The sequence below is a fragment of the Temnothorax nylanderi genome, unplaced genomic scaffold (genome assembly GCF_030848795.1).
Source record: "Temnothorax nylanderi isolate EJ_2023f unplaced genomic scaffold, tnyl_v1.0 TNYL_tig0009_pilon, whole genome shotgun sequence".
Lineage (NCBI taxonomy): Eukaryota > Metazoa > Arthropoda > Insecta > Hymenoptera > Formicidae > Temnothorax > Temnothorax nylanderi.
This window is the reverse complement of record NW_027249071.1, coordinates 2,580,465-2,605,187: the sequence shown is the minus strand read 5'-3', so window position 1 is coordinate 2,605,187 and position 24,723 is coordinate 2,580,465. Positions and strand designations below refer to the sequence as shown.

Below are 24,723 nucleotides of genomic sequence, written 5' to 3'. Positions count from 1 at the left end.
TTAACACTTTTATTGCTATTTTAATGACAAATAAACATTCTACTAGAGTCCTAGAATATGTGAATTTAATGATGTCATATATACATAATATTATAAGAAGATAGTTTTTGAATCTTTTATATATTAATTATACTATACTCCTGTATGTAATATTATAATCAATTTTAATTTTAATTTTTACACACTCTCTCTCAATTAAGAATGACTAATTCTTATCAATATACGCGCTTATCGCCTCTTTAAATGAACTGGATTAGAGGTTAATTGTCTTTTTATTTTACAACAATGCCATTGCTCAAGAATTTGAATAAAATAACAAAGAGATATGATGTTTTCTTCTGATAATTAATAATTTTTATTACATATTTTTGCACGATTCAATACGTAAATGATAAAAGCACAATATGAATTTATTCTTGATTTTCTTATGTTTTTGTTCTTATATCTTCTTTATAACCTTATATTCTCTATATTTTTAATTTATCGTGACTGATAAATAAAAAGACTAATCCAGTAAGTACAAATAAGATTAGCAATTGTTATTTTTATTACAAATTATAAATTGATTTGTTCATTTTTAATCACACATCTCATAATAATATATCATGTAATTATATTATTATTATTGTGTAATGTTATATTATTATTTTATTCTTTTTCGAGGTTTTTAATTGCAGCAGAATCCAGGTAGAACAGAAAGTCAAAAAGTTGTGGAGCTTTTTTTACGCAAGAAAACTGTTGTATATAAAAGACACAACATATTATTATTTTTCAACATGACGAAAAGTTTAAAAATACAGCCAGGTAATTTAGAAATATTACAAGTATTTTGCTGTAAAAAAAAAATAGAATAAAAATGAAAGGATCCTCGTCAGCGCGTCAATTTTCCTGAAAATAAATCAAGTACATTTTCAGACCGATATACGCGTCCCGCCTCGCGTTCGCATAACAACGCGACGTAACCTGTTGCGCAGACAAACCTAACCTCACGCGGCGCCTGTCGCTCAAAATTCTCCGCCGTTCGTCTCATCCACGTCTCGTCTTATTCCGGGTCATTCCGGGTGACTGACGACTGACGAGAGTGACGAGACGACGACAGCAGCGACCGACGCGAAAACCTCGATCGGAGGGGAGACCGTCGACCTCAAAACTTCAAAGCCGTTGCCGGTTGAATTTTCCCGCTCGAACGCGGTCCGATTCCGGCGCGTTCCGGCGCGTTCCGGCGCGTTCCGGCGCGTCCCGGCCGAAACGGGCCGGAACGCGCCGGAACGCGGAGCGTGCCCCCCAGCGATTTACAATCATAAACTGCGGTGTCGCGTATGTATGTTTCGTATGTATATGTACATACTTATCGCGAGAGCATGGTTTTATTATGATTTTTGAGCGCCAGGTGGCCGCGTTTTTGTTGTCGATCTGCCGTCGGCGGCGCGGCGCGGCTCCCTCAGCGCCATTACATCGATAAATGTCATCGCGGCGGCCGCCAGCGTGAAACGCCGCCGTCGCCGCCGTAGCACCGTCCACCTGGGGCACCTGGTCTGGTCCTTGCCGCCCGCGACCCGCGTAAGAGGAGGAGGAGGAGGAGAAGGAGGAAGAAGAGACGAAGGTGGAGGAAGGAGGATCGCGCGACGCGACGCCTGCTCCAGACACGGCCACGCGTCCCGGTCGCGCGCACCGCGGCGATGTCCACCAAGCGGAAAAACGCGAGCGGCAAGGCGAAGAACCGTCCGCCCAAGTCGCGGAAGGTGGAGTACGACGAGGAGGACATCTCCAGCGAGCACGACTCGGAGGTCGACGATGCCGAGGCCGGCTCCAACGCCGACGGCGAGGACGCCGCAGCCGAGGACGCGCTCGCGGACGTCTCGAACATGCCCGAGCTACCGGCCCCGGAGGTGATACTCCTCGTTTCTCTCCCTCTCTCCCCTCATTCCCGCTCCCTCCCACCCCCTCCCTCTGTCTGTGGTTAAGCGACGCGTCCGGTCCCTCGACCCGCGACGCGACGCGACGCGACGGCCGACCGACCGACCGATTGTCCCGATCGTCCCGTAATTAACGCTATTGTCTTGCGTTCGGATATCGAAATGCGAATATTTACACGAATTAATACCAGGTACATTAGGTTTATTGTTGACTCTTGGTATGTCCATTTTTCTACCAATGTAGATTAACTTACGGAGTGAATTTACAAAGAGGTAGAAAATCACTAATCACGACAGTTAAAGCATAGTTTAATGTCCATTCTATTAATGTAGAATAACTTTAATCTCAGTTTAAATTGCTTCTCATATTTTTCTAGTTCTAAGAATTGGAAAAAGATGAAAAGCAAATTAAACTTAAGATTAAATTTAATCTACATTAACAGAATGGACTATGTTTTAACTATTGCGATTAGTGATTTTCCACCTCTTTGTAAATTCATTCTGTAAAGTATCATAGGATCTATAAAACGGACGGGAGAAAATTTGGTTTTTTGATCAGCATTTTGATACGATTACTTCTAGCTCTTGTTAAATTTTGTTTGTTAATGTAGAACTGTGTTGGGCTTTAACCCATTCGGCCGGCGCTTGTTCCATACCTGCTGTGGACGAGGTACACTGTTTATGGCATTCAAACGATCAAGACCCAACTCAGCTAGCAGAAAGTTCTAAAAGACATCTTAAAGACGATATAATTTTTCAGATGTCCTTCAGAGTTCTTTTAAGCATTTTTAAGACATATTTTAGAAGCTTCTGCTAGCTGGGAACTTATTTAAATTACATAGAATGCGTCAAGTTCAACGAATTTGCTGTGTGTGTATATATATATATATATATATATATATATATATATGTAAAAGAATCAGCGCAACATTGTATTACCGAGTTAAATTCATAGATTCGCTCAAGTCGTTGACCACGAACCTAACTCGTTCCGCCGACCAAATGAGTTAACGCACTGAATGAAATGTATTAGTAACTGTGAAATCTGTTTTATATTAGGGCGGCTGGGGCAAGCCTGGAACATTGCTCATGTGTGGCCTTACTAATTGGGAAATGGCTGGTCGCAAGGCACCGCCTAAGGGAGTGAAGGCGAACGTGGGACGTAGCCTGTGGACGCCGCACACCTTTAAAAATTTGAACGACGCTAGAGTACGACTAATCGCATCCGGTCCCGCTGCATCCCACAACATTATCGTTACTGAGGATAATAGATGCTTGGCTTTTGGTAGAAACGATAAAGGTGAGCGATAACGCGTCTGTTTGCGATAACTGTAATAGTTATCGTTTCCTTTCTTATAAGAAAAAGGGTTCCCAAAGTGGACCATTATTCATATCATATTCCTTCGATCGCAAACCTCCAATCGACCTGTTGTAAAACCAGAACATGCATGCGAGAAGGGCTGGGATTGAATCTACCAGCGAGTCGACCGCTTTCATGCAAAGCCATCAACCCGTTATCACAGTTATCATTTTATTTGCTATTAAAAATTAACGCTTACAAGTCTGTATAGATTTCACGCTAGCACAGGGCAACGTCTCGATAAACTTTTATATTCAGTGTCCTAGAAGCATTAATTTAAGCTTGATCAATACATATCAGCATCTAATTGTATTTAAATTTGCACGTATTGCGTTATTAGTTTTATTCAGACAATACTATTGCTGAGACCGCACGATTTGCATAGGTCAATTGGGTGTCGGAGACACGAAGCGTCGCGACGAGCCCACCGAGGTCGAAGCTTTAAAGGGACACACGGTTATAGGGGCGTCGTGCGGACGCAACCACACCTTATTTTTAACGAGCCGCGGTATAGTTTTCGCTGCTGGCGACAATAAACTGGGCCAATGCGGGGTCGGCAAAAATGACCCTTGTATCGTGACTGCCACCAAAGTTAAGTATTCCGGACCGCCGATAGTGAAAGTGGGATGCGGCGCAGAATTCTCAATGATCCTGGACATCAAGGGTGGTCTACACTCGTTCGGATGCCCAGAGTACGGCGCTCTAGGCCACAACACCGACGGCAAATACTTCATCACGAATACGAAAATGGCATTTCATTATGAGAAAGCGCCTAAGCGAATCATTTTGTACGTCGAGAGAGGTAAGGACGGCCACGCGACGCCGTTGGATCGCGTTGAGATCACGGACTTTAGCTGCGGTCACTATCACACCGTCGCGATCGACAGCAAGAACCGGGCGTTCTCCTGGGGATTCGGTGGGATTGGCCGTCTGGGTCACAACGAGCAGCGCGACGAAATGGTACCACGTCTGATCAAGTTTCTGGAGCCGCCCAGCCGCGGTGTCCGTGCGGTGTATTGCGGCAGCACGTACAGCATCGCGATTAACGTGCACGGCTCCGCCCTGATGTTCGGTCAGACTAAGCGCACCGGCGAGGCCAACATGTACCCCAAGCCTATTCAGGATCTATCCGGTTGGGAAATTCGATGCGTCGGTTGTTCACAAACGAGCGTGGTGGTCGCGGCCGATGACTCCGTTATTGCATGGGGCCCTAGTCCTACGTTCGGAGAATTGGTAAGATAGGATTACCTTAAAGATACATATAGGATATTATATTTTTTTTTCTTCTATAGCGCTACAATTTAAATCTAATCTCGCCATCCAGTATGAAAGCACTGCAATCTTACATGGACCTTGCTTGCCTCATTAATTTCATTAATTGCAATGTTTGTGGAAAGGAGATGTAAGCCCCTTTATTCAATCTCCATTTTAAAAGATGGAGTTATTTTAAAGCTTATTTATTGTTATCTGGAAGTTTCTATCTTCCAAAAGACAGCGCAGTACTGTGATTAGTTTATCTCCGGTTATTTTGAGAAGTTTATGTCTCGGGTACTGGTTTTATAACAGTGGAATATTTTCTCACACAAAATTTCTATTAATATAAATCATACGGAATGGTGATTTCGGGAATCAAAACCAGATCTTTTGCTTAATAAAGAACTGTATCTAGTATCGACCTTTCCAGCACCCCAAAATCATAGAATTAAATATACCCTACTCGATTGATTCTAAATGATTCCCTAAGATATACCTTACAATTTATTTTTTCTTAGGGTTTTGGTGAAATGCGAAAGTCGTCGACGACTCCGATGGAGGTGAAAGCCTTGGAAGGTTTATACATTACTGCCGTTACATGTGGTCTGTCTCATACACTTATGATCTGCCGAGACGATACCGAGGAGGAAAGGGCCGAAATTAATAAGCTCCAGGTGTACTCTGTTTAAAGTATATTCTTCGATTGCGTAAACGGGTCTCCGTTGCGTCGCTATGCAGATGATCGAATCAGAAGGAAAACGTTCCTTCGATGATCCACAGCTAGGTTTCAACGAGTTTTAACAAAGTATCCGAGAAAGATAACAAGTAGATTGCCACGAAACGTCCAGAAAAGAGATATAGGATTAGATATTATTCTACTTTGTACTTCCAGTTTTTACTTAACGCGCGAATGAAAGATCTGTGTAACATTTGAAACCCATTCTGTTAGCAGCTCAGGTTAATAGACCAAACAAGATAGATGCAAAAAAATATATTTTGATACGTTGCTATTTTATTGAAGTTTGCTGCAATTTTCATCGGAATGGAGATGGTTATTCGTACGGAGAAGCTGAAGAACTGCAAAGAGAACTGGTAGAACTCAGAAGTAATTGCCTTCATTTTTATCGCTTTCTTAATCGATTTACCTATTCAAATAGTTTATATCATTGATTCATCACAATAGTACCTGAATCATTACATCTGCAGGAATCGTTTTTTTACAATGCATATATACAGGGATAATCCCTGAATAGGATTAACGCGAGTGAGCCATTCAACTAGGTAATATTTTAACGGTTGTACATGAATTAAATTTCGCGATATGTGTTTTATTAAATTCATAGAAAGATAATTTAACAATTTTTTTTTTTAATGTAAAATGTCGCCTACATGGAAAGCATATATATTTTATTTTATTTTTAATAATATATTTTAATATACGTATGTAAAATTAATTTTAATGAATATTATGCATTTTAAAATGATAAAAAAAGAACTGTGAAAGTCACAAATTGTCTTTTTTTTTTTGTTTTTTTGTTGGATTATGATTAGAAGAGAATCCATCAAATTCAGGCGATTGATGATACGTATTTCGCATTTTAAGGTCTTTCTTTCAAGATAAATCATATTACACACGTTTCTCGTATACCATTATCGTAGATGCATTAAAAATGTTTGGTCGAGTACACAATAAAAAAACAGAATGAATCAGAAAGTGCGTCTAGTACCTCGTGTACTAATAAACTTATAACTCCGATCACTGCCAGGATGTATTATCAACATCTTTTATTGTGATGTTCAGATATTCATTCCATTCCGTTCCACGTAATACTCGTGCGTTTTCTGCACCGAAATATTCTTCTGATAAACTTGCGATGAATGTACAAGTCCAAATAATGAAATAAACGAATTTTTTAAGAAACTTCCGTCGAAAGCTTTTGTCCTATTTAACAACTTTTAAGAGAAGTGTTCGTTTCAATTTTTAACAATTTTCAATAAATTTTATATTTTCCACCATTCAGTGCAATGTCGCTTCTTTTTGCGGATTCAATTTGCTTGTATTAAGTGCCGATATTGGCACTTTTATACATTTCCAATAACACTCTTTGATACGATACAATTTTTGCCGTTCTGAATATAAGTTGCCAGCAACATCTCTTACGACAGCTTTATTTAAACATTTATTAACGGCGTTTTTTACTTCGCGTTTTTGCTAGTTGGTAAAATTATATATTTTATAAACTATATGAACTAAAAATAAATCAATATAATGCTTTATATATATATTAGTCAAATTTCACATTTTACTAATATACTTCCTTTCTAAAGAATGCCAGATGTATTTTTTTTACCATAAGTGTTTGATCTAGTGTTGTCGCAACAGAAGCGATAAATTGTCGAGCACTATGCATTACCTTTTGTGAAACATTTCCATATTTCCAACGTAGCAATTGGTGTGCTATATAATGATTCGGATCTGTCGGCTGATATCTCAAAGCTCTACTTATCGCCCACGATAGTGGTACCATCACATTTTGTCTATGTATTATATACATGCGTTACACAATTTATTACATGTTATCGTACTTATTTCATGCAAATTCAACACAGCACATTTATAAACCGCCATAAAATACCTCAAATAATCGTTTCTCGTCAAAGTTTCGCCAGCTTGTTCTTTCGGCAACGAATTCAAATAACAAATGCACGTGGCAAGGTTTGTTACGATAGAAATATCTGAAAAAGCCGTTTTACTTGAACTGCAAGAACAAGATGTCTTCAATGAATTGTCGGATACAGTGTCGGACGTTTTCCCCTCCAGGAAAGTAGAGTGTGATTCCAATACAGTTAAACTGCATTCATGTAATATTTCCTGTCGATTATTTCAATTTCAAAGTAGAGTATTTATTGTTTTATATAATGTGCGTTTTTATATAATGTCCTTTGAAATCAATTAAAACACCTCAGTTATTCCTAAAGCTTCCTTCTTTCTGTATTCGTTATACCCAAGATCAATTAAAATATTTTCAACTTCATCATCGATACCGTTCTCTCCTACATAATTACAAGTGTCCTCATCCATCCCGAGTTTTTTCAGAAAGCGGATTATCGTTGGTGAAGCCGGCTTGGCTTTCCCCTGCCAGTTCAGAATTCCTGGGACGTCGATGCCGCTCGATAAAAGCCGATACAATATGCTTTCATCTTGAGACACCAGTCCGCACATAATAATGGTCCAGCATTGATTTTCGGTTAATCCAGTAGCAGCCAGATTCCAGATCAATCTACCATCAAGTTTCTTCGTCCATGTATCTACGTCTATTTCTGCCCCGAAACCGTAGAAATATTTCAGTTCCTCAGAAGTGAGACCGAGGAGACCATACTTCATTGCTTTCATGATACTTCGTAACGACATGCCTAAAATTTACTATTCAATGTAATAAAACGACAAGTAACAGGACGGATGTGTACAGAAATCTCCATACGAAAAAGTCTTGATACCTTTTCCTTCTAGTTCCAGTAAAATACATTCATTATACATTCCACTATGGATAATAAAATGTAATGATTTATCACATAACGCATCACATGATACATCGGTGCACGCGGATAAAGATTTAACATTATTATATCGCACAAGTTTGTCCTTTAACAAACTGAGCAATTTCTCGTTACTCCATTCACCATAAACGAGCATTCCTTCATTTGTAAATTTTATATGTAGCTTCGTTTCACGTAATGCCTCTTCGTCTGTTACATTTTGTGCATCTAACATTTTCAGGATAGATGTAAATTGTAAGCCACACGAATAAAGATAGAGGTAGTATTAAGTAATTCTACGAAGCTATTACAGATGTCAAAATACAGGCTAATTATTTAGGCAATTGTTATGGATTGGTTATCGTTCATCACATGACATTTTTTTACATTAAAATAATATCGCACATCCAGGAAATGTTTCTTTTTATTTACAAATGAATAAATTATAATACATAATTTATCTCAGAATTTGCGCTCACAATATGCTAGTCTCTAGCTAGTGTTAAAAAAAGCAACTTTTTTCCTTTAGTAAAATGGTTTTTTAGTAGTAATTTTTAAATGAGCAGTACTATGAATAAGCGTTCTAAATTACGCTTATGAATCATGATAATGCACGCTAAACGTATACAGTTTCACTATTACTTTCACTTATTACTCTAAAGATTTCATAACAATTAACTGATGCATGACATTTAAATATCGCTATTTGGTTTAACAAGAGAACATTTTTTTAACTCTCATATTACTGAAGGTAAAATAAATCTTATTCACAGAGTAAATACATATATGCATACAAAAGAAAGGCCTGCATTGCGAGCACATACTTCAAAATATTTAATTGAGCTTTTTATCCGTATCTTTAGAAAGCTTGGAACAACATATTTTGGATCTAATCTACTTATTTTGCTTTCAATTATTGCTTCAGTATCAATACCCATGTTGATGCACGAGAAATATTTCATACTCCAATACATTTGGAGACATGTATATTCAAAACATAATAGTGTTCAACATAAAAATTTTTAAAAGATAAAAAATGAATTTAAAATAAACACACGTTTGCATCATAAATTTGTACAGCATCCAATATTTTATTAGAAGTTAATCGATTGGGTTTACTGCTTCTAATTCATCCTAAATGTTTTCAAATTTAAATTCTGAATCTGATCCCCTTTGTTATTTCTTATTTATATAATTTCTATATTGTTGTAAAAAAATGAATTATGAAAATTATAATGACAATTTTAAGAGTGAAAAAGAGAAAGGGAGAAAGTGAGAACGAAAATGAGAGAGGGGAGAGAGAGAAAGAGAGAGAATTAGAAAATTTTCAGTATTTCTTATTAAATAAATCGTATTATAAATAGTGATATTTAAATATCACGTAAAGTTGCTATAAAACTTTTAGAGAAATAATAAAACGGCACGTACAGCGCACGTCGTCGCCTCGATTCATCCGTAACTTAGAGCGCTTATTCGTTAGCTTCAAATTGCTCGAATGCATTTTTGCCCGAGAAAAAAGTTGCCTCTTCTGGCAGAGGAATCGCATTACGCACGTATACACGAATTCTAGGATATACTATATATCACTACCATACAGTTGTATTGAAATCTCAGTAAAATATATACTCTCCGATTTCTCGACACAGTATATATTCATTGATGAGATATTATATTATAGCACCTCTAGAAATTAGTACATAATCAACAAAGTAACAACAATGAAACAACATCCTTAGATACATTTTTACAGTATAATACATGCTTTTTTCAAATGTACAACGATATGCGTCAAGCGCACGTATTGTGCAAAATATAAAACGACAAACACAATCGAAAAAGACTATACAAATATTTAAATTTACTTGTACAAAAATGCGATCGATACTACCGACTATGATCCATACAAATGTCTTATTGAGTGTTTCGTTAGTATTTGTAAAATCATGTATTTACACAAACACAAAATTTTGCTTCACACCGTAGATTCCGATGCCAGATTCAACCTAGTCTCTAACGACAGTTTGTACGTTTAGATGTGTACGTGATATAAGCAAGTACATGCCTTTTTTCGGATAAGTTTCGTACGATCTGAATATATAGCACGTGTGAAATGGTGACCTATTACGTTTGACCCTTTCCATGTTACACACACTCAATGTCTCTCGAAATCTACTTCTCGCGCAAGATCTTCAAATTTAACACATTCATATACACTATCGTTGCAAGCACATGTACTTTTTCACAGTCCATTACAGCAAACTGCAATAACAATTTGAGTACGCCTCCTGCTGTTGATGATCATTGGTCAACTGCATTCCTCGTTTTCCCATTCGATGTCTCGCGCCGCCCACGGTACCATTGTCGTACAATCGCAACGAATGAGTATCCCAAAGACCAGGTGTTTGTATTATCTATTATACACAACATATCTTACAAAGCGTCATAAATAAGCAAAGATACCAGTTATAAGTGGCATAATCTTTGACAATCATAAATAATATAGTTATAATCTATCCTGAAACATGTATCCATATAAAATTGTAGTATAAATTCTATATATCTACCTTTTGTACGAGTTCCTCAAAGCAACACTTTACACCGTCCGCCGTTTTTGCGCTGCTCTCGATATACAAGGTCTGATGCCTCCTGGCAAACTGTAGGCCATCCTCGGTGCTCACTTCTCTATTCGGCAGGTCTATCTTATTGCCCACTACCATCTTGACGATGTCCGTTTTATTGCAGTACGTATTTAACTCGTTGAGCCACGTTTCCAATTTCACAAAGGTATTCCGATCTGTAACGTCGTACATCAAGATAGCACCCTGGCCGTCTCTGTAATAACTCGGCGTTAAAGTGCGAAATCGCTCCTGGCCAGCGGTGTCCTGTAAAAAGCGCGCTTCGATAAAGCTGTAATGTAATATGTCGCGTAGATTACATTATTTTGTCGTCGCGAACAAAATTACGATTACAAACCCAAATCGCGAGTTTCACCACATTGCCGTCGATGTTGATCTGCTTGGTCTTGTAGTCCATGCCGACCGTACTCTGCATGTTCTCGTAGAACTCATCCTCGGTAAACCTCAGAAGTATGCTGAAAACAATGTAATAAACAGATTAGTGTTTTGAGCGTCATCGATAAATGGGGAATGAATTGCACTTTGCGAGTTACCTCGATTTCCCTACATTGGATTCGCCTATCATGAGGATCTTTAGTATCGTCAGAACGTCTTCCTGATCCATAGTGATTCGGCTGCACCTCGCGATGTATCAACCGATATTTGTCTAGTAGTGCTGAAAAGAAAAGACACCGTCTCGCACTCTCGCCTTCCTCGTAACGTGGCCAAGTTGCGTATCGTGACGTTAACTGCAAATCTATATTTTACGTCACGTATACTATAGATTTTCAGTACTGAAAGTTGCTGACAGTATACACAGACTGATGGCGTTTTCGATTTGTGACGAACCCAGACGAACCTGGCTCGGGTTAGTTCATAGACATAGAATACATACATAATATGTATATGTAATGTGTTCTATGTCCATGAGCTAACCCGAGCCAGTAGTGCGATTCTGTAACTCGTTATGAGGTATCGACTATCGTTGCGCAGATATTTTATATGGTAAAAAAGCTGCGCAATTGTCGTTATAGCTCATAACGACGGCATAACGAGTTACAGAATTGCACTACAGGTTCGTCACAAATCGAAAACGCCATGAAGGAAAGCTATCGAGATGTATCGAATCGAATCGAATCGAATCGCGCGAGGCGATACGATCGAGGGACCAAGTTTGAAAAATTTTCGGTGTTGTCATTACTTGTCATTGACAAGTCATTGTTCTTGGCGTTTCTTCTTGGCGACAGGACAATCAATACATCGATACATCCGTTAAAAGTGCAAAATGCCATATTTAGCTAATACAAGGCCTTGCATGTGCAAAAATGATTGTAGAGAAACAAAAAGCATCAATAGATGCAAATGCTTAAAAAAAAAAACAGAAAATGCTTCGAAACCTGCGGGTGCAGTAAAAAATGCAGCAATGTAAGTATAAATATTTAATTCATATAGGGCCGGTTGTTCCAATAACCTGTTGGTAATCTAACTAATAGTTAAATCATATGTCTATCTTTGTCTAATGTAAAGGATAAACAAAGACATATATATGATTTAACTATTAGTTAGTTTACCAAAAGGTTGGAACAACCGGCCTATAGTGTATTATATATAATAATTATTAATATAATTTAGAGACGTGAGCAGGAAAGGACGTCATCCGAGTCGGACACCGCCGAGGCTGCCAGCGTCAGCGGCACAGCTGATTCTGCCGCGAGTAATCTTTCGCGGATTTTAAACGAAATTCAAGAAGAAATGAAAGAAAGATTTCAAACACAAGAGGTATTAATATCAAAGCAGACTGAGCAATTGGCAAACATTAGCAACCGAATTAAAAAGAAAAAAAAACGAAGAAACTATAATAAATGAAACTGCATGTAAAACTAAAGTAGAAGAACTTGCAGTTTTAAATAACTCTTTGACTAACGAGCTTCAGACCTTAAAGGAGGAAATAGTTGCCTTTCGAAAAAATGAGAAAGATTTAGCGAAACGTTTGCAGGAATCAGAAGAATCATGTACAAATTTGTCGCATGCCTTATTGAATAAAATTAAAGAAAGATCTAAAACACAAGAGGTATTAATTTCAGAGCAGACTCAAACTTTAAAAATAGAGTTGGGAAAACAAAAGGAAATATTCCAGAAGGAGAAGGATTTGTTAAATGAACAGATCTCGCTGCACAAAATTCAGTTGGAAGAGATGACCTCGAAGTACATCACGTCAATGAGTATCCTGGAATCCCAGGAAAATATCGAGCGATCATTAACTGTGTATACACAGTTATAATACACGAGAATGCACTTTACGGCCTGCTTCGTGGAGGCTTTACCAATATTCGTTGCTTGCACATAATCAATATTAATTAGGACCACTATGCAACGAGTCTAACCCCTCCAAATTGTTTCAGAAACACGAGATATGCGGAAGATTTATACGGTAGAGATTTTGGAAATGTACTTGTTATCTCAAACACGTATGCGCTTGTTACAAGTTACAAACGAATGGTTGTACAATATGATTTTAAAAAAGATCTTATAAAAATTTGAATCTGTAAAAATAAATAGTACAAATATGCGTGTGATACAGTATGGATCCTTGCTTAATTTTTTACGCCACGTAGCTCGCTCAAGCTCGCTTCTCGCGAGCACATAATCTCTTCCTTTGACCAAAATCAGCTGACGGAAAAGTCATTGGTCAAGGGGAGCTGTCATCGGGAGGATTGTCCGGAGTACGCGATGCCCGGGACACCCTGTAGATTTGATCAAAGCTCGATTCGAGCCGGAAGAACGCGGCTGACTTCAGGTGCGCGAGCACCACGCGGTTTCGCGGTGCGCTCGCGACCTGTCGGATAAAAACGGCGGCGCGACATCTCTGATCGCGCGACGTACAACGTGGTACGTGCCCTCCGCATGCGCACGCACGCACGCACGTACTACGTACTCACGGCAGTCACGGCACTCACGCATTCACGCAACGCGACGCGACGCAACGCTACGCTACGCTACGCATTCACGAACGCGCGCGCGCGCGCGCGCTACGACAACGGTGGGCGACAACAGGCGACGGACGGTGAGGTGAGGACGGCGCGGTTACAACACTCGAGATTGTGTTGGTGATTAATCAAAAAAAGGCCGTTCGCGAAAATGGCCGATGGACGCGAGCCACGGTTGTTTTCCACGCGGAGCCTGTACCAGTTGTGCGTGTCCGCGGTGGTCGACAGGTTTCCCACTTACAAACCACATCTCACCGATCTGCCCAAGAGCGTGCGCTTCGATCTCTACTATCAGGTAAAAGGACGTCAAGCTGTCGTCGTCGTCTCCGGCGGCGCAGCGACGGATACGGGAGGCGAGGGGCAGACGATCGAGACAACCGCGCGCGCGATGACAGTCACGCTTGTTTTTGTATCTCGCCTTGCCACCCTCGAACGGGACGAGACGGCATTGTTCTCGGTCGCGCCCCGACGTTTCCGACGACGAGTTGACGCGAGTCGCGCCGACGATCTGACCGTCCACGGCACAAGCGAACTCGACGCTCCGTTTTCGCGATTCCTCCGAGACGGCCGATCTCGATCGACTCCGATTGATTAGATTGATATCGCCCCGCACACGCTTAACGGTAACAGGTAACAGCCTTCCGTTGACCTTCATGGGTTTCATCTCTTTCAGTTGTACATAGAGAGGAGACTATGTATACTGGGGGCGGAATTAAGCGATCTGGAGACTTTCTCCAAGATGCTCAAGGTCACCAATCGGCGATTACACCTCCTGAGAATATTTCAGGTGAGCATGTCACATAGGAATTTTCAAGAGTGACTTGGACCAGATTTGGATCAACTTAATCGGCGATTAATCCGACTGAAACTGCCTAAAGTGAAATTTCAATTTGCTATTTCTAACCCGGTCTTCTTTTCCATATGTTAAACAAGAAATCAGTTATATTCATATTAAGTACAAGTATTATTTGACGAGTTTAAACACCGATGTTAAACGGAGTTTGGTTGATGACATGTTGATGGCTGTCACCCATCATATACTTTTCCTCTGACGTCAGAAAATATTTTGCATTTTTTGTATTTTCGTGACCGAAGGCACCGATGGACCATAAGATAGGGATAGCGGGACATCTGGTCAACCATTACGGCAGGATATGCTGCTTAAGTCCCTCTCCGCCAGACAAATTGATAAATCTAGGTTTGAGACTCGGTGGATTTCTCAGCGACGCCGGCTGGTATTTTGAAAGTGAACTGGTGCTGACAACCTGCAAGGAATTGTGTGTGAAATACAATGACACCCCCAAGGATTGGTGCAGAACATTGGATTGTTGTCACAAGTATGAGCGTCGACATATATTAGTTTTAATTAATGTCTGCGAGTATAATGTAACATCGTGTTTGGCGACAAGCTCGTGCGCATGTGTATCTAGTTGACAGATCTTTAGATTATCAAATTTTTCTACCGAGCAAGTTTCCAGCGGGCTTAATCGATTAAAAGAATTGTATATCTTGTCGATATATTTTAGGCTGTTACATGCACAAGCGGCATACTGCGACTTTGTGAACGCTGCAAAGACTCATCAAATTGCCATGAACATGATAGAAAAGTTAAAGAGCGAGCAGTACAATAATAGCAATCATGCTGCCCTTTTTGCAGAGTTCAGTGTACTATTCTATATACGCAGTGAATACGACGAAGCTTACAGGTGCTTACCTAATACGTATTATTATATTTTCCCGAAAATGAATTAAAATTGCCAGAAACTTTTGACTTATTAATCGATCTCTTGTAAACCAATATGGAATGAGGGTCGAAATCGAATTCGACTGCGAGTTGATCCTCATTTATGTCCATTTCTAGTTCTAAGAATTAGAAAAAGATGAAAAGTAAGTTAAATCGAGATTAAAGTTAATTTACATTGACAGAAATGGACATAATATTTGTTTTACATAATTTTTACTCCTGACGTTATATGTATATGTACTAATACTACCCACCATCCAGATGGAGCATAGAAGCGTTAAAACAATTGAAACCATCGCTTCCCGCGGGAATCATCGTCGACGTTCTGAGACAAGCAGCGAAGTCATGCGTGGTGAAGCGAGAATTCCAAAAAGCCGGTTTGCTGATTAAGGAGGCCGTATACCTCGCGAGAGAAGTATTCGATACGGATCATCCAAAGTATAGCGACGTTCTCATCGATTACGGATTTTTCTTACTAAACTTCGATAGCATCAGCAATAGTGTAACTATATACAAGGTATTTATCACCAGACATCTTCAAATCACCGCGAATCACCGTAATCTGTGCAGACGATTATAAAAACCGTTCTTGTATTTTAGACTGCGTTAGATATTAGAAAAACAATTTTCGGCAGTTCTAATCTTCATGTTGCCTTAGCACACGAAGACTTAGCTTACGCTCTCTACGTACACGAATACAGCTCTGGCAGATTTGACGATGCAAGGTAATCAATTGAAATTACATCTGGCTTAGCATATATTATACGGTACGATTAACTCTCATTTTACAGTGATCATGCTGGAATAGCTATAGATATCATGGAGAAACATTTACCCGCGAATCATTTGATGCTCGCGAGTGCTAGGAGAATAAAGGCGCTTATTCTCGAAGAGATAGCTATAGATAACGCGTCCACACCGTTGTCGGAACAGAATCTCTTACTCAAGTCCGAGTGTCTTCATTTGTCTGCTTTAGAAATGTCGAAAACTGCGTTTGGCGAAAGAAACGTACAAACGGCGAAACATTACGGAAACTTGGGCCGCTTATACCAGAGTATGAGGAAGTTTCAGGTATCTCGATGTATAGAATAAAGACTGATATAGTATGTATATACACGTTGCATATTTAATTATTTCGTTGTACGTTCAATGTGTTCCAGGAAGCGGAAGCGATGCATCTGAAAGCTATTGGTATTAAAGAAGAATTATTAGGACCCGATGATTATGAAGTAGGTTTGAGTATAGGGCATTTAGCTTCATTATACAATTTCCATATGAATCGGTACAGAGACGCCGAAAAGCTTTACCATCGTAGTATCTCGATCAGTAAGTATATATATGTGTTTTGAATTGCGTTTATCATGACACAAAACGTTATTACATTTCGCAAAATTTTGTTTCGACAGGCTTAAAGTTATTCGGAAAGGGTTATAGTGGTTTAGAATACGATTATCGAGGACTTTTACACGTGTATAATAAGTTAGACGATTATGAAAAGATATTGGAGTACTCGGACATATTGAGTCATTGGAAGGAGCTTAGAGATAAACACGCTCAATCTGAGGAACCACCGATTGATGTACAAAAACGTCCACAGCCAATCGCAAACGTAATGAATGTGTTCTTTTCCATGTGATATATCAATAAGTGTGTCTAATTCAAATTTTATGTCATTGTATATCATCGAGCAACTTACTGGTCCGTTGCGTTTACAAGACATTTTTGGGCCAAAGTAGGGAAAAGAAAAAAAGTTATTAAGTCGCAGAAATTAGAAATTTGTAAAGCATTGATCTGATCGTACGAGTAATACAGGTGACTCTTGAATAACACAAAATTGTGGCAACCCTTGAACAACACGGTACTTGAGTGAAGTTGGAATAACACGGTCATTCAATTAAGGCTCCTAGTCGTAGCAGTAGAAATTTTCACCTCGTTTCAAGATGCGCAATCGAGCCCCAGGAACCTAAAAAAAAATGCACATACGTAGAAGCGGGAGTAGATCTGGAATCACATGCCCAATTTTATATGGATCTGGAATCTTGACTTGCACGGTTTTCAATAACACGGAACTAATTAATCGTGTTATTCGAGGGTTACCTAATAATTCTGTCTGTCTTATGTCGATATTTTATAACATTAATAAATTAAGTAATTGTCAGTGCGATATTAATTCAAATTTATGCAATGTTAATTTAATGATATTAATTCAAATTTATTGAAAATGTTAATTTAATTTATAAATTATTTGAAGGGTACAGAGGAAAAATGGATCCATCATGGGTAATTTCGAGAAAGACGCAATTTTAAGTTTTAAGACATCAGAATATCTTAGGAAGCTATTGAAAAAAGTACTGGGAGTAAATACTAAGTATCGAAATAGTGTTTATTTAGTATTTACATTGTATGTTGGATTCTTATGGATTCTTCCGCACAAACACGTGGATTATGATCGTTTTTCCCCAGCACGATATATTTGGCGTTTCTTCGAAAGTTCCACAAGATAGCATGATCAGATCAATTTCGACAAAACATAGGCTTTCCCCTTGTTTCGTTTTTCATCGGGATCGTTTTTCCCTTGTACCTTTCATTTTTATTAGTCACGATACTGCAATATAAACATTGAGGGCTTCTTTTTTTAGTTTGAGTTGCTGTGCTTGTGTTGAATTATATTAGACTCGATGTTTATCTACGTTTTATCTCGATGTATTGAGAATTTTTGCGCATAAAAATATATCTTTTTTAAATATTTTGTATTTACGTACGTCATTTTAATATAAATTTGCCAATGTTTTAATTTGATTTGTATATATATTTTATACTTTACGATTCGCTATTCGTTGACAGTTTTAATTTTTAAAGAGTTGTGCTCAGGTTTCGTATAAAATATTTTTTTGTTACGATTGCTTATCAAACGCATTTATAATACGTTTAATTCATTGTTCATCTCAAGATTACAATGATCGTAGGTTTTCACGCATCGCATAATTTTTAAGTAACACAAAGAATATTTGAAATACATGCTCCTGTGTTTATAATAGTAATGTAGATGAAGAGATAGGTATTAAAGCTATTAAAACTCAGTGAACAATTTGTTGAACAGATGCTTTGCTGTATGAAGTTACCTTTTCACCTCATAAAAAATTTGACATTTAAAAATACATCTATATATATATATATATATACTACTGCTCAAAAGTATTTGCCACCTTAAAAAAATTTGATCAGGTATGAGTTTATTAATGAAATTTTAATGAAAAAGCCAATAATTTGCTACATGTCTTTATTGCATAGATAGTTACATGTTATTTAAACAATAATTTGACAAGAAATAACACTATTTTAAATTTTTGCCTCATCAATATGTACGTTTTTTTATTACAGTTTACATTACAGTTACAATTTTGGCATGTTGATTAATTTTGTAATTTATTTTTTTTACTTCTAGATACACCAACGTGATGATTTCGGAAAATGTATTTATTATTTGAGATTTTCCGTACGCAAAATAATTACATGAAATTAGAAAGTAAGGGATACCAATATAACATTAGTTTTGTGTAAGATAATAAATACATGTAACAATAATCTCCACTTTAAATCAAGTTTACTTCAAAAAATTAGAATTTTTTCTAGGGTGGCAAATACTTTTGAGCGGTAGTGTATATCCTAAAATTTTTGTTAAGCATTTTGTTCTTGTATGAATATCGTAATATATGAATATAGATAACTAAAAATTATAAACGCGTGCATGTCCTTGGACTGTTCTAGAGACATTTTGAGATAATTAATTTTTAAAACTCTCACCAATTATTTACAAGTATTTTTTGCAGATTTGTATCATTTCAACCTTAAAAATTCATTCAGGCACTTTGGATGGATATCGAACGATAGTATTCACCCACTGTAAACTTGTATAATTTAATAGATAGTAAAGCCTCTTTGATAATTCAGACACTACAAGGGTAGCAGACGTAGTTGACAATGTAATAATCTATTTAGTGGTATTGTACAAATTTAAATTGATTGCTGGGGTTTAAATAGATTACACACTATCAACTGCACACCTTAAGTTCTTATTGCCCTCGCATTGTCATTACATTATTAACGATTGTATTAAAGCTAGCGGTTATAAGATAACAAATAATTGTACATTCTATTTTGTTTAATCAACAATTAAAAGTATCAATTCAATTGCTAGTTTTTATTTAAAAAAAAGATATGCAGGAAAAAATTAACCCTGCAACCGTACACTCTTTTTCGGCACTAACGGTATATGTGGGTCATCCGCGGCCATATTTAAACAACCCAAAACTTTACCAAAAATTCTGAAAAAGTTCATAACTTTTCAACAAGGTGTTCCTTGAGGTCTTAACTATAAGTTTAAACAATAATATTATAAAATTAATTTTGCAATTTAATCCTTGAAAAAAAAGCATTTTAAAAACGCACCGTAATGTTTAAAAATTCATAACTTTTATTAATTAACTTATTAAAAAAAATCCTTATAGGTATTTTTACTTGATGTTAGGTACTTTCAGAAAAAAAATATAAGAAACTTCGGGAATTAAAAAAGGGTATTTATTTGAAAGATCAAAAATCGCTAATTCTGTATGGCGACTTATAGAGGATAAAACTGAAATAAAAAATAAAATATCGATGGTTAAACTACAAAACTTCGTAGGTAAGTCCAAAAATATCCAAATTTATTATTTTAAGTAAATATAATACAGTAAACAATTTTTTTTTACGGAGCGATCGCCTGATGTCATCACCGTTTCTCATTGCCATTTTACATTAGCAATTGAGCAATAATTGAGTCAAAACTTTTGTAAAAATTTATATTTTGAGTAAAAAAAGGAAGAAATTATAGAAAAAAAAGGATTTTTGAAAAGTTGAATTTTACCTATGTATAATATAAACCGTATATGTGGGTCGTTGGGGTCCTCAATAAAAGTTTACTACTCGTAGTCACAAGCTAACTAACGGATTCCGGCGGGCCTGTGGCCTCACACTTTCTCCACCCCAAACTTTTTTTAGAGACCGTTACGAACGCGCTAAGTAAACAAACCTTTGGAAAATACCACATAGTCAAAATGCCCAGGACGCAAACGATCCACATGTACGGTTGCAGGGTTAAGTAAACAAAAAATATTTCCATCAAAAAGAGTTAGATGTCTGTTTCTCTTTCATAGACTTACAAAACTTTTAATTGAATATCTGAGAGATCCGTAATTAAATAAAGACAAGATAATGTAATATAAATACTCATGATTCTTCTGAACAACTCACATACATTCAAAAGCTTTAATCTGTTTAAATTACAGTAACCATTAGGTAGTACATAACTTTATATTTACACGATATCTGTTGTATCACTCCGGTTTTCAGGTAATAGGAATCTTATCTAAATCCCATTTTTACGCTATCAACATTTCTAACTCTCTCTCTCTCTCTCTTTCTTTTTCTCTCTCTCTACAAAAAAGGAGAGTCATTTATGGCCGTATTCATAGTCGTATCTTATATTTAAGACCGTGTTAAGTACGATCTTAAGATGTTATGAACCAATCACAGAGCCGTATTAGCATCTTAAGACATTACTTAAGACAGTCTTGAAATAAGATTCGACTATGAATACGGGCCTTAGTCACCTTAGATCGGTATACTTTTGAGACATACTAATCAGTATATTACCAGACTGATATTGCATGTCTTATTAAACTGTGTTAGAATCCCGTAACTTTAGAACATTTAGTCAGGTGTATGTGGAGGTTCTTGGCTGAAGTATGGTGCGGTATCTTGCACTAATAAAGTATGACAAACATCACAGACTCTGGATGGTCTTTGTTTCGGCCCACTGTTCACAACGTGTGAGAGGCAAGATTGACAAAATATATGGCCACAGTGACGACAATGTACCTGCATGATGTTAAGCCTCTTTAATTCTGTTCTATATGTATATATACAGGCCATAATAATTGAACTCGCGCTTCTTCAACTTACCTTCTTTTTTGTGACTGAGAATGTGGTGTGACAACTAGGACACTCTTCGACATCCTCTTCATGTTGCCATCTTACTTCGCTACCTGCCTGTCTAATCCTTTCTAGTTGTACCTGTGTGATCGTCAAAATAATGTCATTTTATAGGTATATCACAGTTCTACTTATAGTTTAATACAGTTAGTTATCTTTTATCTACAATTTTTTTCGACAATCTTTAATCAACTTTGCATCTCGATAATTCTGAATTCATTGTTTATATTATTTCCATTACCTGTAATGATTGTGATAATCGAACAAAGTCTTTCTGTACTGCCTCGCTGGTATCTAATTCTTGCTGTAGACTCATAACTCTTTGTCGTAATTCAGTTGTAACTGAGTCTGCATCCTTCTTCTCTTTCAGAACTTCCTGCAGCTGTTTTTCCAACCGATCAAGTTTCTCTTCTTTATCGGCGAGTGTACGATGATCTCTTATATATTTATCTAATTGCGCTCTGTAAAATGTGGAACGGAGTAAAGTTTTGTGTTAACAATTATGGTATCAAGCAATCGTAATTTATAATAATTTTATTGTCATATATATATATATATAGTCAATGTATAGCCTTACCTCAACCCACTTATTTCATTCTTTAATACAGCATTGTCTTGTTCCTTAACCCTACTCTCCTGCTCCATTTGTTCTCTCAGTAAAGTAACTTCGTATCGCAATGTTTCTTCCTTCTCCTGTGCAACTTCTTGAGCTACTTTGGCTGTAATTAAATCTTCGCGAATTTTTAGAAGGCTCATATGCAGTTCCTCAACAGTGTTTGGCATGTTGATACTCTCACTTTGAAGTTGTTGCGAATGTTTACTATGTTTACCCACAAGATTTTCATTCTCCATCTGAAGTCTGAAAAATTTGAATAAAGCTTTATTAATAATACACCATAATATCATCTACCTCTCATTTTTACATATAATTTAACTTTGTGTGTGTGTGTAGTTATTTTTAGTAGTATTACACACGCGCGCGCGCCAACATGCACATATATATATATCTATATACCACTAAAGATAACTTTTTGATAGAAAGATTATCTTACGCAGTAAGATGTCTCTGTACTTCTTCTCTGCCTCGTGTCAATTTACAAAGTTCCTCCGATACATTCCTTTGAATTTGTTCAAAAGTTTTCTTTAACTCTAGTAAATTTTGCTGCGCCGTTTGCGAGGTAACGGTAAGCTCCGCAACTTTGATTTTATGCTCCTCTTTCTTCTCATTCCACTTTTCCTCCATCTCCTTTCGAAATTCAACTTCCTTAGCTAGATCCTCCTTTTGAGCTTGCAGCATACGTTGAGAGTCTAACAACTGCTTCTCCAAATCCTTGGCAGTCGCTTCTACTTTGACTAATTGCGCTTCGTAGTTGACGCACATATCACACGACGGCTCGAAGGAACCAGGTTCTTGCTGCCGTCTCTTTAATAGAACTTCTTTATATTTTTGTAATTCGTCATCGGTTGACCTCAGTTTCTCCTTTAAAGCTTTTATCTCCTCCTCAAGTGGAACAACCAATGAACGTAAAACTTCCGCATCTTCTTGCGCCTATAAAATTACAGTTTTTATCGATATCGCGGCAAATATTACAAATATTATTGCTGTAAGACAAGCGTTTGTTTTAACGTGTTTAAAGAGAGATGTTAGAGATCACTTAAATATATTGCAAAAGATATATATGCATTTATTAGCAAGCAATTATACAAAGGGTTAAATGTACCATGCAATTTTAGATTTACGTACATATTTTTTTACCTTCCGCATGCTTTCTTCTAAATTGTCAGGGCCTAAAGATAAGGAATCCGCGCCTAATTGCGATACCACTTTTCTAGCTAATGTCTTGGTTACTGTAGACAACGAGATTTGCGGCCCGTCCGTTGGCGGGTCGCGCGGCAATTGCGTTTTCAGCAGCGCATTCTCTTCTTGAAGCTTAGAAAGAGCCAGTTGTAATTTCGACACTTCGCTGACAAGCTGCTTCCTAGAGCAGGAGGACTCCTCCACTGTTTCGTGTATAACCTGTTGCAAAGATGCTATCTCCTCCTGGGCCTTCCTCTTCTCTATCATTATATCATTCTGTATTTTAAGATCCGCGACGACTAGTTGGCTCTTTGCTTCGTCCAGCTCATTCTTCAGTCTCAAATTTTCCTTCTGCAGGCCCATATTTTCTTCTAGCCTCCGTTTTAATTCCTCTACAAAAATACATTGCTTCTAGGTATAACTGCCGAGAAGAGCTACTTGTAGTCCAGAGTATAAAATCGCGCATGTTACGTACCCTCTTTCTGAAGGAACAACTCCTTCATCTTGGCCCTTTGTACATTAAACTCCTCTCGCATCTTGACGTTCTCCGACTCCAATCGGCTGATCTTCGTCTGTGGATCCTCTGAATCGTAACAGACTCTCTTAATGAAATTAAATCGCATCGCGAGCGGCCTCGACATTAACAAACACGCGCGCGACGTCTCGAAAAAAGCCTGACAAGCGGATAGAGCTATTTGCTTTCCTAACCACTGCGTTTAAATATCTCGTTTCTTTTTTTCGTATTTTTTTTTCTCTCAGCGTGTCGCGACGACGACACCGACAAAGACCTAAAGCAAGGACTACCGCTCGGTGACGTACCGTTTCCGTTCGCTCTGACCGTCCGATCGTCCTGGTTCTCCATCGTTCGATCACTTCACACGGACGAGGGCGACAATTTTGCCGGGGCGGGTCACTGCCACGGACGCGAATTCGGAGAGCATATCTCGGAGCTCAGCCGGGACTGGTGGCTGCCTCTCGACGACGATGACGATGACGATGACGACGACGACGACAACGACAACGACGACGATGACGACGATGACGACGACAACGATGATGATGATGACAATGACGACGGCATGCCGCTGGCAGTGGCCAGTTGTGTCACTGGCTCATAGCGACTCGAGCGAGATCCGGTCCAGTCGTCCAGTACGCGAACAGGGACTCGCTCGAGAATGAAGATCACGGATCACGGAAGCGAACTCGGAAACCGGAATTGACCTCGCTCGGCCATCCAACAATTTCGCTAACGACAGCAACGATGCAATTCGCTGACGATGCGTGTCCACCACTTATATGTAATCAGCGAAATCTCTGTGTTCCTCCCGGCTACACCTCTCGCATTCGCGATCCTCCGTTCTTCTCTCTTCGGGGGCGCGAATTACACCCGGAGTACCCGGACAGCCCGGACCATAGACTTGGGAAGAGATAGACCAACATTTCCAACCAGTAGCCACGTCCACGCCACGTCCATTTTCCGAC

The 24,723-nt window shown here is 38.2% G+C and overlaps 5 protein-coding genes and 1 long non-coding RNA gene across 12 annotated transcripts; 3 read left to right on the top strand and 3 right to left on the bottom strand.

The window, feature by feature from the left end:
• The first annotated feature begins 1,318 nt into the window (after positions 1 to 1,318).
• LOC139787439 (protein RCC2 homolog) lies at positions 1,319 to 6,451 on the top strand. Of its 2 annotated transcripts, XM_071726525.1 has the most exons (5): positions 1,901 to 2,107; positions 2,528 to 2,586; positions 2,976 to 3,216; positions 3,662 to 4,509; positions 5,049 to 6,451. In XM_071726525.1, exons 3-5 carry the CDS (start codon positions 3,006 to 3,008, stop codon positions 5,217 to 5,219), a joined length of 1,230 nt encoding a protein of 409 aa, XP_071582626.1. In that variant the 5' UTR covers positions 1,901 to 2,107; positions 2,528 to 2,586; positions 2,976 to 3,005; the 3' UTR covers positions 5,220 to 6,451. The 2 variants fall into 2 exon arrangements, with proteins under 2 accessions (XP_071582625.1, XP_071582626.1); XM_071726524.1 differs by lacking the exons at positions 1,901 to 2,107; positions 2,528 to 2,586 and adding an exon at positions 1,319 to 1,889.
• Positions 6,452 to 6,545: 94 nt separating this feature from the next.
• LOC139787443 (uncharacterized) lies at positions 6,546 to 8,333 on the bottom strand. Its single transcript, XM_071726533.1, has 5 exons — positions 8,029 to 8,333; positions 7,493 to 7,944; positions 7,167 to 7,402; positions 6,882 to 7,068; positions 6,546 to 6,742 (listed from the first exon to the last, which is right to left on the bottom strand). The coding sequence occupies exons 1-5, from the start codon at positions 8,300 to 8,302 to the stop codon at positions 6,548 to 6,550; spliced, it is 1,344 nt and encodes a 447-aa protein (XP_071582634.1). The 5' UTR covers positions 8,303 to 8,333; the 3' UTR covers positions 6,546 to 6,547.
• A 140-nt stretch (positions 8,334 to 8,473) lies between these two features.
• Positions 8,474 to 11,738, bottom strand: LOC139787441 (ras-related protein Rab-18-B). Of its 4 annotated transcripts, none has more exons than XM_071726529.1 (5): positions 11,478 to 11,738; positions 11,237 to 11,358; positions 11,041 to 11,158; positions 10,632 to 10,949; positions 8,474 to 10,478 (listed from the first exon to the last, which is right to left on the bottom strand). In XM_071726529.1, the coding sequence occupies exons 2-5, from the start codon at positions 11,305 to 11,307 to the stop codon at positions 10,317 to 10,319; spliced, it is 669 nt and encodes a 222-aa protein (XP_071582630.1). In that variant the 5' UTR covers positions 11,308 to 11,358; positions 11,478 to 11,738; the 3' UTR covers positions 8,474 to 10,316. The 4 variants fall into 4 exon arrangements, with proteins under 4 accessions (XP_071582630.1, XP_071582631.1, XP_071582633.1 ...); XM_071726530.1 differs by having other exon boundaries at positions 11,492 to 11,738; XM_071726532.1 differs by having other exon boundaries at positions 11,499 to 11,738.
• A 213-nt stretch (positions 11,739 to 11,951) lies between these two features.
• On the top strand, positions 11,952 to 13,265 carry LOC139787444 (uncharacterized). Its single transcript, XR_011722645.1, has 2 exons — positions 11,952 to 12,107; positions 12,315 to 13,265. It is a non-coding gene; the product is annotated as an uncharacterized lncRNA (long non-coding RNA).
• A 274-nt stretch (positions 13,266 to 13,539) lies between these two features.
• Pat1 (Protein interacting with APP tail-1) lies at positions 13,540 to 19,604 on the top strand. 2 transcript variants are annotated; one of them, XM_071726523.1, is made up of 10 exons: positions 13,540 to 13,964; positions 14,343 to 14,456; positions 14,765 to 15,006; positions 15,196 to 15,375; positions 15,675 to 15,930; positions 16,014 to 16,138; positions 16,205 to 16,484; positions 16,574 to 16,739; positions 16,820 to 17,022; positions 17,665 to 19,604. In XM_071726523.1, the coding sequence occupies exons 1-10, from the start codon at positions 13,821 to 13,823 to the stop codon at positions 17,695 to 17,697; spliced, it is 1,743 nt and encodes a 580-aa protein (XP_071582624.1). In that variant the 5' UTR covers positions 13,540 to 13,820; the 3' UTR covers positions 17,698 to 19,604. The 2 variants fall into 2 exon arrangements, 1 of the variants encoding a protein (XP_071582624.1); XR_011722643.1 differs by having other exon boundaries at positions 13,547 to 13,964; positions 16,820 to 17,225.
• Positions 19,605 to 20,095: 491 nt separating this feature from the next.
• Positions 20,096 to 24,684, bottom strand: Rbpn-5 (Rab GTPase-binding effector protein rabaptin-5). 2 transcript variants are annotated; one of them, XM_071726521.1, is made up of 8 exons: positions 24,061 to 24,684; positions 23,717 to 23,824; positions 23,188 to 23,633; positions 22,496 to 22,992; positions 22,021 to 22,302; positions 21,685 to 21,904; positions 21,414 to 21,524; positions 20,096 to 21,329 (listed from the first exon to the last, which is right to left on the bottom strand). In XM_071726521.1, the coding sequence occupies exons 1-8, from the start codon at positions 24,101 to 24,103 to the stop codon at positions 21,162 to 21,164; spliced, it is 1,875 nt and encodes a 624-aa protein (XP_071582622.1). In that variant the 5' UTR covers positions 24,104 to 24,684; the 3' UTR covers positions 20,096 to 21,161. The 2 variants fall into 2 exon arrangements, with proteins under 2 accessions (XP_071582622.1, XP_071582623.1); XM_071726522.1 differs by having other exon boundaries at positions 23,200 to 23,633.
• Positions 24,685 to 24,723: the final 39 nt, after the last annotated feature.

Excerpts from the sequence above, each read along its gene's own strand:
- LOC139787439 (XM_071726524.1), top strand. The coding sequence starts at position 1,680 with ATGTCCACCAAGCGGAAAAACGCGAGCGGCAAGGCGAAGAACCGTCCG. Across the intron at positions 1,890-2,975 it reads CCGAGCTACCGGCCCCGGAG|GGCGGCTGGGGCAAGCCTGG; the intron begins GTGATACTCCTC and ends GTTTTATATTAG. Across the intron at positions 3,217-3,661 it reads TTTTGGTAGAAACGATAAAG|GTCAATTGGGTGTCGGAGAC; the intron begins GTGAGCGATAAC and ends CGATTTGCATAG.
- LOC139787443 (XM_071726533.1), bottom strand. The coding sequence starts at position 8,302 with ATGTTAGATGCACAAAATGTAACAGACGAAGAGGCATTACGTGAAACG. Across the intron at positions 7,945-8,028 it reads ACTGGAACTAGAAGGAAAAG|GCATGTCGTTACGAAGTATC; the intron begins GTATCAAGACTT and ends AGTAAATTTTAG. Across the intron at positions 7,069-7,166 it reads ACGAGAAACGATTATTTGAG|ACAAAATGTGATGGTACCAC; the intron begins GTATTTTATGGC and ends TATAATACATAG.
- LOC139787441 (XM_071726529.1), bottom strand. The coding sequence starts at position 11,307 with ATGGATCAGGAAGACGTTCTGACGATACTAAAGATCCTCATGATAGGC. Across the intron at positions 11,159-11,236 it reads TCCAATGTAGGGAAATCGAG|CATACTTCTGAGGTTTACCG; the intron begins GTAACTCGCAAA and ends CATTGTTTTCAG. Across the intron at positions 10,479-10,631 it reads TTGAGGAACTCGTACAAAAG|ATAATACAAACACCTGGTCT; the intron begins GTAGATATATAG and ends TGTGTATAATAG.
- Pat1 (XM_071726523.1), top strand. The coding sequence starts at position 13,821 with ATGGCCGATGGACGCGAGCCACGGTTGTTTTCCACGCGGAGCCTGTAC. Across the intron at positions 16,139-16,204 it reads GGCAGATTTGACGATGCAAG|TGATCATGCTGGAATAGCTA; the intron begins GTAATCAATTGA and ends CTCATTTTACAG. Across the intron at positions 17,023-17,664 it reads GTCCACAGCCAATCGCAAAC|GGTACAGAGGAAAAATGGAT; the intron begins GTAATGAATGTG and ends AATTATTTGAAG.
- Rbpn-5 (XM_071726521.1), bottom strand. The coding sequence starts at position 24,103 with ATGGAGAACCAGGACGATCGGACGGTCAGAGCGAACGGAAACG. Across the intron at positions 22,303-22,495 it reads GTACAGAGACATCTTACTGC|ACTTCAGATGGAGAATGAAA; the intron begins GTAAGATAATCT and ends CAAATTTTTCAG. Across the intron at positions 21,330-21,413 it reads TCTCAGTCACAAAAAAGAAG|GTACATTGTCGTCACTGTGG; the intron begins GTAAGTTGAAGA and ends AACATCATGCAG.